This window comes from Toxotes jaculatrix, chromosome 12 (genome assembly GCF_017976425.1).
Source record: "Toxotes jaculatrix isolate fToxJac2 chromosome 12, fToxJac2.pri, whole genome shotgun sequence".
In the NCBI taxonomy this organism is placed as follows: domain Eukaryota; kingdom Metazoa; phylum Chordata; class Actinopteri; family Toxotidae; genus Toxotes; species Toxotes jaculatrix.
Genome location: NC_054405.1, coordinates 14,504,670 through 14,515,242, shown reverse-complemented (window position 1 = coordinate 14,515,242; position 10,573 = coordinate 14,504,670). Strand labels below are relative to the sequence as shown.

The 10,573-nt window shown below is 42.2% G+C and overlaps 1 protein-coding gene across 1 annotated transcript; it reads right to left on the bottom strand.

The window, feature by feature from the left end:
- Window positions 1-382: 382 nt before the first annotated feature.
- paxbp1 (PAX3 and PAX7 binding protein 1) lies at window positions 383-10,369 on the bottom strand. Its single transcript, XM_041051751.1, has 18 exons — window positions 9,946-10,369; window positions 9,608-9,730; window positions 8,720-8,932; window positions 8,223-8,444; window positions 8,024-8,124; window positions 7,459-7,682; window positions 6,895-7,084; window positions 5,615-5,738; window positions 4,879-4,981; window positions 4,287-4,402; window positions 3,949-4,148; window positions 3,697-3,844; window positions 3,460-3,581; window positions 3,297-3,373; window positions 3,118-3,184; window positions 2,764-2,910; window positions 1,383-1,537; window positions 383-1,137 (listed from the first exon to the last, which is right to left on the bottom strand). Exons 1-18 carry the CDS (start codon window positions 10,253-10,255, stop codon window positions 1,017-1,019), a joined length of 2,763 nt encoding a protein of 920 aa, XP_040907685.1. The 5' UTR covers window positions 10,256-10,369; the 3' UTR covers window positions 383-1,016.
- Between the last annotated feature and the right edge of the window lie 204 nt (window positions 10,370-10,573).

Below are 10,573 nucleotides of genomic sequence, written 5' to 3'. Positions count from 1 at the left end.
TGTATATAGTCACCCAACTGCCACGAGTACCTGCTGGCTGAAATCAATAACAACGTGAAGTAATGGCCGTGATTTCACATTCACAGCGTTGTCCAGAGTTTTGATCACGAGACAGGAAAAGAGAAAACATCTGGAGAACTTTAACAAAAGAACCCAGAGAGATTCCGCAGCTGCTCCAATGAAGCTCACTTTCTAGTCAAAAGCATTCAAATCAGTGATAAGGACTCTATTCCTGGGTACAGAGTAGTGATTAATACTCTTAAAAATATTCTTTAAATTGAAGCACACTGAAAATAAAAGCTGATTGTCCCTTTTAGATAACACGATCTCATCGGCTACAAGTTCTCACCTGAAATGTTAATCAAAGCTTAACATCAACCTTCCAAACGAATATTTTATTCACAGGCAAACAGCATAATAAAACAAAAGTCTTAGAAATCTGATTACAAAGCTCTCAGCTCTGGACATCAGGGCAGTGTGTAGGGAACAGAGGAGTACTGTGGGATGAAGTGGGGATCAAAGAACAACCATCAAGTCAACTCTTTTGGGAGACAAGTTAGTTTCTTTGACTGTGAGCGATTTCCTGCCATTTGGTCAACTACAAAGTTCTTTTTGGCACATATGGAAAAGTGGAGTATGTGAGACAACTAAAGGTTGTTGAGCAGTTTTTACAGATAGCCAGGTTCAGTATAGTGTCATTTGAGATTTTTTACCCCAAACAATCCATGTCAACAAAAGTTTACTCCTAATAAATTATGCATTTAAAACACTGCCAGCATGTAGTATAACTGAGTAGTTGTTTTGAGCTGACAATACAAGGCCTCATTTCAGCATCAGTCTTGTGTTGATAGGTGTATGAGCACACCTTTCTATACATTATTCACATTATTTACATATTTTTTTTTAACCTTCTGTTTTCAGTCAAGGTAACTGTTGAGTGTTATTTCAAATCCATTTACGCACATTTTTTCTGAAAATCCAACACAGCGATCCCATGGTTGCTGTTGTCATGTTCTCTATGACTTGGCTTCCAAAAGTTGTTTGATGTCTTTAACGCCATGCTCTGCTGCCACGGCGATGATGTGATCCAGAGCATTCATGCGGCCCAACATCTTCACAACCTCTTTGACTTGTTCCCTGTTGGCAGATACCGGTTATATTAGCAGCAGTATGAACACATACTCAAAACATTACAACACAGCTTCAGGGTACTGATCAATTTACTGACACTAGTCAGTAAATTGTTTTTATAGAATGTTTCATCCTACTCAACGGACATTCGATAGTATTCCAGGATAGCACCCAGAGCTATAACTTAATTCAACATCCCTAATCTGACAAACCCTCTGAAGCGGTGTAAAGAACGTAGCAGAGCCTCTTACTTGGCAGTGCGCCGTTCCACATCAGACCCGCCCACACTGCTGCGGTGCAGTGAGTTTGCCAGGTGGGTGAGGTAGCGACAGAATGGCTCCAACTGAGGCAATGTCTGCTGGCCCTTCAGTCCAGAGAGCCACTGCACTGGCAAACACTCCACCACCTGAAAAGGGTACAAGGAAGAGTTACACTCTAACTCTGGGTCACCCCTGTTAAGTGAGTCACAAACGGCCAAAGCTGAGCAGGGAAGTGGAGAGCAGCAGATCGCACTGACCTAGGCTGAGACGATTTTATTATAAAATACAAGCACCTCTCATTAGACTGTCAGAACCAGAAGAAGAGCCAGTCCCCATTGCTCAGGTGGCTTTAAAAAATCCATCTCTATTTTTAGACATGGCAGGCACATCATGTACTATTAAATACAGTAAGATGTCTCTGGAATCATTTTGAAGTCTACAAAAACATGTGTAATTGCAGTTTGGGCCTGTGAAAAATGAATTTTTATTCCTAATCAGCATTTCCCCTTATCTCAGACTGAACCCATAACCCTCTTGGGAAGAGAGTCCACATACAGTCGCACCATTCACTGCACTACTGCTGATGTGTGATGTATGAACTCTCCAGAACAGGGATCTAGTTAAGGGACTAAGTACAGAAACTGAACAGTTACTTCCTCAGTGTCATGTTAATGAGACCATGGAGTCATCACAGCTGACAAAAGAGAACCCTCAGTCCAGTTAAATGTTTCCTCTGTACCCGCGTGTAATACTGTTGCTCTATGGTATTCATACTGTTGTAAATATGTAAACAGAAGGTGGAGACATGACAATGGATGTACCGTGGCCACTGTCTTTTCCCATGACTTGTTCTTGTGTCACATGGCTTGTTGTGTGAGAAGATAAGTGGTGTGTCAAGTTTTATGATGAGAGTGGTATGTAACAGGACGTCCACATGCCATGATTTTTCGTTTGCAACACAGGAAAACAAACACAGAGTGGAAAGTCAACCCACTGCTTTCTACATGGACTGAAACATCAGAAACCGACTTTATTCATATCCAAAGATGAGAAGTTTATGAATGGACACTTGTACTGACTTTCCAAAGTGTGTGGAAACAGGAAACAGTAAAATAAACAACTCCTTTGCCTTGATACCCATGAGACCTTCTACGGAAAGGTGAATTTATTTATCTTATAACATAAAACAATCACACTAATCTTAGATTTTTCATCCAATCATTTAAAAAGAAGTTATTTATTCACAGACAGACTGATTAGTATCTTTTTATTCAAAACAAATCAGTTAATCAAAACAAGCCAGCTGGATACATGAGCCCTTCTGTGTATTCATACATGCGGCATGGAATGGCAAGAAAATTTCATCTCCTACCTTCTGGCACTTCTGAACATTGTCCTCCCATGTGTCTGTGGTCTGCAGTGCAGATAGGATGTATCTATTGAGAGTGCTGTCCAACGCCAGGTCCCTCAGACAGGAACTGGATAAAACACCTTCCCACTGCAGGATGTTGCCCAGCAGCTAAGCAAAGAGGGAGCAAGAGCAACACAATAGCATGCAAAGTCAATATCCATGTAGTTGTATTAGTTGTAAATGTTAGCTGTAAGTGATTACTATGCAAATCACACCAAAGACATGCACACATACACAGCAACGGATTATGAGTGCCTCACCCAGGTCAGCAGAGGAGTGGCAAGTGGATTAATAAAACTACAAATGTGCACATACCTTCACACACGACCAAAACTGCCTCTGGTAGAATAAGTAGGGGCTGCTATTCTTGTTCTCCAACACACTGGACAGAAGCAAAAATACACTTTTATTCAGTTAGCGTGTGTCATCATAAAGACTGAAGAAAAAAAAAAAAAGACTCGACTGCCTCCAATGTTAACAATTGTGTAACATACTTTTTGGGGTAAAGTGGAAGGAAGACATCTTCATCCAGAGTCCGCCTGGTCCTTAAGACTATCATTTTCAAAAGCTCCTGACAGAGAAAAAAGGACATGAAGATAAGTATTTTATAGATATAGTACAGTGTGCGTATGCAGGTAGTGAGAAAGGGGACAGTACCTGTGTGTATCGGTTGTCCCCGTGCAGCACAGTGGGGTAACCTTTCATAAGCCTGTGAATGAAGCCCACCAGCCTGGCTGTTTGACTGCTTGACAGCGGGTCCCACACCTGCTCTGTCAACACTGACACACACCAACCAATACATAAATACACATGGCTTCTTATGCTCTTGCCTGCATTGTTATGCCGAGGCAATCTTTGTTAGTATGCTAGGTGCTGCTGTGCGGGTTTCTCTACCTGTCAGTTTGGAGAGGATGACCGTCTCTACGATAGCAGGCAGCAAACCGATATCTCCATCTCCTTTCTGTAACGTGGTGTCCTCCTCAAAACCGTAAAACAACAGTGACTCAAACCAGAGCATGTACTCGAAGTTTGCACACTGTGTCTTCACAGGGGGAGAAAAAAAGACAAAACACATTTCTGAATTTTCTCTTCGCATTTAAAAAATGAAAATGTCACACTGAAAACACACACACATATATCCTGTACCTCTAGAGGGTTCCATGTAATCAGCTGCAGGCGGACTAAAGGGTTAAAGAGTTTGGGCAGACAGAGGCCAATGTAAGCATCTCTGTAGCAGTCGGCATAGTCTCTCCTCCACACTTCAAAATGGGATTTGATGAAGTCAAGAGAATGGAAGTCCTCCACCACATCCTCAAATACTTTCTTACATTCCCTGGTGATACGATCTGGATGGGATGAAAGGCTTTACTTAGACATGAGCTACAGAATGTCTGATGTGTGTTAAATCACATCTAATCTACCGATTTGCCAAATCTCCTTGATACGTTTGAAACTGTAATTTTTCCAGCAATTCAGTGACGAACCTTTCTCCATGTTGAAGCTGGTGATGTCGGTAGACGTTTCCTCATCATCGGATGATAAGCCTTCTTTATGCTCAGCCCTCTTTCCATTCTGCTCTCTAGCTTGTCGCCGCCGAGTTCTGTGCCCACCCACAAGCAGAAAGGCAGACAATTAAATGTAACCAGCTCTTTCAATCCAACCCCACTCATTTCAAACTAAGGTACAATCAGTAGTTTTTGTGAATAAAAACGCAGGAAGCTCAGATGTGAGTTTTCGGCATTTCGTGATCTGAGGCAAGAACTAAAACAGTCTACAGCAGGGGTGGGCAAACTGTTCCACAAAGGGCCGGTGTGGCTGCAGGTTTTTGTTCCAACCAAGCAGCAGCACACCAGACTTGACTCATTTAATCAACTGATCTCAGTCTTCAGACAGTTGATTGGTCAAACTGTGTGTTCTTGATTGGTTAGAACAAAAACCTGCAGCCACACCGGCCCTTTGTGGAACAGTTTGCCCACCCCTGGTCTACAGAGACAACAGGAACTTTCTCATTAATCTGAAAATGTCACAAAATTCATTCAACAACAACAATTCAGCCAACAAATCCTGGAAACATACCGTCGTGCTTCCCTCTCCGCTATCCTCCTCTGACGACTGTGCTCTTGGTATGCTGCACGGTCTCGACCAAATGAGTCTAAATTAGGAGCCATGACAGCTTTATCTGCAAGAGACAGGAGCCATTTTAGAACCAGGAATGAAAAGCAGAAACAAATCCTAACGTATTACTTATTCTGGGCACTCAACATCTCTGGAAACTCAACATAAAGAGTGCTGAATAATTTAAATTAAATTTTTAATTAGATAAGTAAGTGACAAGCAGAAGGAGTGTTTAACCTTATGAAACAAGTTTAGATGTTGATCCTTCCTACCTATTAGGCACCATCAGCAATAAGACCTTATATTTCTTAAAAAATAATTTTGATATCATGCATTTTCTAGTTACTTACCTGCCTTCAACTTCCTACATGTTACAGTGAAAGTGACAGATGACAAGTCACTAACGTTTTTGTCATCTTTACTTAGTGACTCATGGCTTGTGCAGAGTTACAAGCACCCAGCTGACTGTGAGACTCAGCCACTAAAGAGTAGCCAATAAAACTCCCAGGTATGTACATGCCCGCTCACTCACTCAAAATCACACCTCAATTAGCCTTAATGACAATAAAGAGGGAAACATAACGGGGGTAGTGGAAAACAAGAACATAAACAGCATACATACGCACAGACACACTCACATACAGAGAACTAACGAGGCCGTTCAAATAAATCATAAAAACCTTCAAGATGGACTGACTTGAAAGGCTTGCAAACTCCGACGATTCATCTTTAATATCATCCTGTCTTCTCTGGACAAGTCGTGAGGCCCGTTGCCTTAGTAACTGGTGCATGGCAGCCTCCAGCTCCAGGACAGCAGGCACCTGAAAAATATGATGCCTTCTGTGACCTCTGACCCAAACAACAGCGGGGTTCCGAGTCACAGGGATGTCTTGCGGGAGCATGATGGACAACAACATACTGGAACCAAAATATCACTAGTGTCGGGTGAAAACCTGGTAATTCTAAAATATCTATTTCCATGAAGTAAAGCCAGAACATTATGAATTCATAAGCAGCCAATGGGTCCAAGCTGAAAATATTGACAGTTAAAAGTTAAAAGTCTAGTTAAATGTCTTGTGAAGTTAATGTAATAAAATGACAAAACTGGAGTTAAAAAGTTTTTAGCCAACACCAACAATATGAGGTTCCAGTCATGATGTTTATTCCGTAATAATGGGCTCCATACTAAGAGATGCTGATAATGGTTGGTTAGTGTCCCGTTTCCATCACAGTGTTCTGTGCACTCAGTCACCTAATAGGGTTAAAACAGACATTAGCGTGGTTGAGGAAACACACGTTGGCAGGTGGATCACCAGTTCTCTCTTCGTTCCATGTAGTTGCTGCTCTGCTGCTGCAGGATCAAGACTAAGTTATTCTGTTTAGACATGCGTTTAGTAACCATAGTTTATATCAGAGACATCATTTCATTATCTTTTAACAAATTAGACTCATTCGCTTACATCCTCTTACATCTGTGACAATTGTGTATTCACTATACTGGGTTCTCTTCAAGCACCAACTCATTTAAGATAATTTTGTTCACTTATTTTTTAAGTAATGATAATTAAAAATGAATGCTGTTTAAGAAACTGAAACAATCTCATTTCTTTATGAACTAAAAGTATTTTCTTAAACCAAGTATACCAAGTATGCCGCTGAGATAATAGATCAAAGTTACATTTCTGACTGAAATGAGAGCAGTTGTGAAGCAACTGGGAAATACAAGGAGAGTGCTAATTTGCAGTCACACTGGCTTGTCAGCACAGTTAACTCATAATAATAACAGTTCCTAAAAAATTAACTACATTTACTAAATACAAACAGTAGAAATAGGCTTTTGATCATTTGCAATTAATATTTAACAATCCAGAACTTTTATCAGATTCAGTCTCTTTAAAATCCACATTAAGTGGTCAGAGATCACACAGACACAAAACAGAAAACAGCTAATCAGACAGCAGATAAATTCTCCCTTACCTTTTCACTGAAACACTCAAGCAAGTCTCCAACATACCCTCGCATCTCTTGCAAGAATTTATATTGATCTGCATTGTCATTGGATGAGCCCTCCAGCTGCTGTATGGTGCTCTCAGAGGCAGCTAGGTCTTCTTCAATCTGTCTGTAGCGCTTGGCGTTTGCGTTGTGGCCTGCACGCATTTGGCTGAGTCTACAGACACATGACATACAGGGAAAGACAGTACGAGAGGATGACTTAGACGGGGCTGAGGAAGAACAAAGATAGTCTAATTTTAATGACTGACATTCGGTATGCAGAAAATTGCTTTGGAGTTCCCCCATCAAATAAACACATCATGAAAACTGATTAACAGGAGACAATGAGCTACTATAATTCACTCCTAGCTGAACAGGAGTTGTAATTAGGGGGACTAATGTAACCCCCGTCCAGACCCCACTTTCCCTCTCTGGCCCTTAGATCTGTGGACAGCTTTGCTGGGTCCTCAGGACCACAGCGCACAGAGATGGCAGCAGCTGAGCTGAAGACTGATATTAGATGTTGCTGCAGTCTTCCACTGAACCTACCTATCCTGCAGGCGTTTCTTTACCAGATCAATGGATACTGGGGTTAGATCACTAATAGGCGCCCCGTAGTGAACAGAGCCATTGTCTGCTCGGCCAGCTGGCTTGCCAGTCTGTGGGGCCACAGTACTGTAGGTGAAGGGCATGCTATAGGAAGAGCCATAGGGCTGGCTCTCGTAGCTGTTCTGGTAGTAGACTGTGTTGTCCTCTGGCTGGTTGCTCTGCACCTAGTCATAAGAAACAAGAGAAACACATAACTCATAGACCTGCTGCTGTTTACTACCAATTCATTATGATCGCAACTAATGGTTATTGGCATTACCAAGTATTCTATCATAATCTTTTTAAATGAATCCTTTAGTGTACAAAATGCCAGAAAATGAAAACTGAAAGTGACGTCTTCACATTGCTTGTTTTGTCCAGCCAACACTCCAAAACCAAAAGATATTCAATTTATATAGATATAAAACAGAGAAGAGCAGCAGCAAATCTTCACTTTTGAGAAGCTGAAACCAGAAAATGCTTGACAAATTATTTTACAGCTGTTAAAAGATCTAGTACAGCTTACCTGGGGTATGCTGATTCCTTTCCTAATCTGCTCCTGCTCCCAGCGGCTCACCTCCTCATCCTGACCTGCATCCAGTGCCTCATCATCACTACCCTCGATACCTGTATGTGTGACGGGGATGTTCGTGTCTTAGAGACAACTGATTTATGACAGTACTATATGATCAATGGATGGTAAGCGCACCATAATTATAGAGTACCTATCTCCTCAGCTATCTTTTGTCTCTGGCTTTTGTTTTTGACTCCGCTGAAGCGGATCCTCTTCTCTTCCTCATCTTCGTCGTCGCTGGCATCTTGGTCTTCTCGTACCAAACGTTTCTTGGGAGCCTCTGCCTCTACCAGTGGAGCTTCACCCCCGAGTTCTCTAGCCAGTTGCCGCCGCTTTCTGGCAGCATGGATGAACGCTGCATCTGGGATCTCCCCTAGAGTAAGAGAAGGAAACAGGTCGATCTAAGTACTTGTGTAGCTGTGTGCACAAATAGTAACAAGTTTTTCAGGTAATTCTAATGTTAGGAGAAGAAAGCATTTTAAAAAGATATTAGGAAAATCAAACTCATAAATATTTCCTGCTATATAACACACAGAAGTACAAAGTTGTCAACAAGACCAGGACCATTCTTTAAAAAAATGCTAGTAGTATAAGTGATGATAGTCAAAACACAGGACAAAAAGTTACATTTGACTGTGTGTATGATACCTGGTCTTAGGCTGCCGAGGGAGGAAAGTGTATTGAAATTTGCTCCAGTGTTGTTGCTCCTGGACACTTGACTTTGTGCCTGGCCAGCCTGATTCCTCGCCTCTTCCTCCTGCTCATCAGCACTGTCCACCTCCATTTCTTCCTCCCCCTGCTCACTACCTGCTCTGCTGATGACTTCCTCTTTGATGCCAACTGGAGGCGGAGGTGGTGCGTCTAGGAAAACAGGATACAGAGACAGATGAGTACAGAGGAATCAACAGATCAAACAAACTTACATTACACTTCTATTATAACCATTTCCAACTGGTATGAGGCCCTGGGGCAGACCCAGAACACACTGGAGATACTAAATATCTCATCTGGCTTGGGAATGCATTAGGCTCCCCAGGGAGGAGCTTGGAAAGCATTGCTGGGGAGAGGGATGCCAGGACTACCTTGCTTAACCTGCTGCCACTGCGACCCGGCTCTGGATAAGTGGTAGAAAATGGACGGATGGATGGAAAAATGCTGATCTACAAGATATTTTACGCAATGAGTTTAAAAGTATAACTCAAAACTTCTTCCTACAGTGACGATAAAATTAATGCCAGTGTAAAATGACACAACATCCTTTTCTCAGACGTCCACCCCCATCTTGTGGTACAACAACGCAAGACATTTTACACTCAGTGTTTTGAGTATTATGATAGGGAACACTGTCACAGCTTAAGTCATTTTTAGAAAACAAAAAAAAAAAAGAAAAAAAAACAAACAAAAACCTGAATTATAACCTTAATTAACAGTCATACTGTCTGATATGTGGTGACAAACCCCGCAGCTGCAAAGTCATGTGACGTGACAACAGAGACGGCAGGTGATGCGCTTGTATGAAGCGGCGTGCTGTCCCACCTGACTTGACTTCCTGTTTGACATATCCAGACCTCTCCAAATCCTCCTTGTATTCTTTCTTCAGCTGTTTCACGATCTTCTTGCTGTGGTTGGATTTCTTCACTCTGAACACCTCGGATCCCTCTGTTTACACATACACCATGAAAGAGAGAGAGAGTCACGTTAAACCATGCCCATCATCCAGGTTAAGATGGCGGTCTGAAGAATGATTACCGGTTCAGGTAAGTACTTATAATGCTGTATGCGATCATAAATACGATTTCCGTATCCTCAGCAACACGTTTTTCTATAGCTAAGATTAACTAGCTAGCTCACTTAGCACTGGTTCACTGTGTTACCTTCTTCATCGTTGAAACTCAGCAAACTGGCTTTCGTGGGTACTGGCGCCGCCGCTGCATCTTTGCCTTTCTTTTCCTTCTTGACAGCTCTTACACTGTTAAAGTTAGGCTGAAAGCCGTTGCTATGGTGGTTATCCGTGCTGCTGGGCGCTCCGGTAATGCCGTGAATGGAAGTCTCCATAAACGGGATTTCCTCCACGACAGGCCCGAACGATGTCGGCGCCAGCGGGGGCTGCTGACTCTCGTCCTTCTCGTCCTCATCGGAGTCATTCCTCCGTCGAAGGTTAGCTCGTTTCGCCTTTTTAAACATTGTGTTTCTCTTTTAAACGCAACGGTGCATGCTCAACTGCAGACGACACCTTAAAACTGTTGTTGGAGCCAAAATATATTATCCCCACACTGCCGGTCAGCCATTTTCTGTCGGAGATTGCGTTTCTTTTTCGCCTTCCAAATTTCAAGCTGAGCACATGCGGCAGCAGCGTGTTACTGTCCCCACCTGGTCAAAACTGGTATAGATGGGCATCAGTCGTGCACACAAGAGTCACTTACATTACATCCATGTAAGAATCAATAAATATGACATAAACATGACTTTAATTTAATTGGAGGCCTATTAGGAAAGCTTACA

Coding starts and splice junctions, on each gene's coding strand:
- paxbp1 (XM_041051751.1), bottom strand. CDS start 10,255: ATGTTTAAAAAGGCGAAACGAGCTAACCTTCGACGGAGGAATGACTCC. Junction 7,683..8,023: donor AAGGAATCAGCATACCCCAG/GTAAGCTGTACT, acceptor TCTTATGACTAG/GTGCAGAGCAACCAGCCAGA. Junction 3,845..3,948: donor TTACATGGAACCCTCTAGAG/GTACAGGATATA, acceptor CCCCCTGTGAAG/ACACAGTGTGCAAACTTCGA.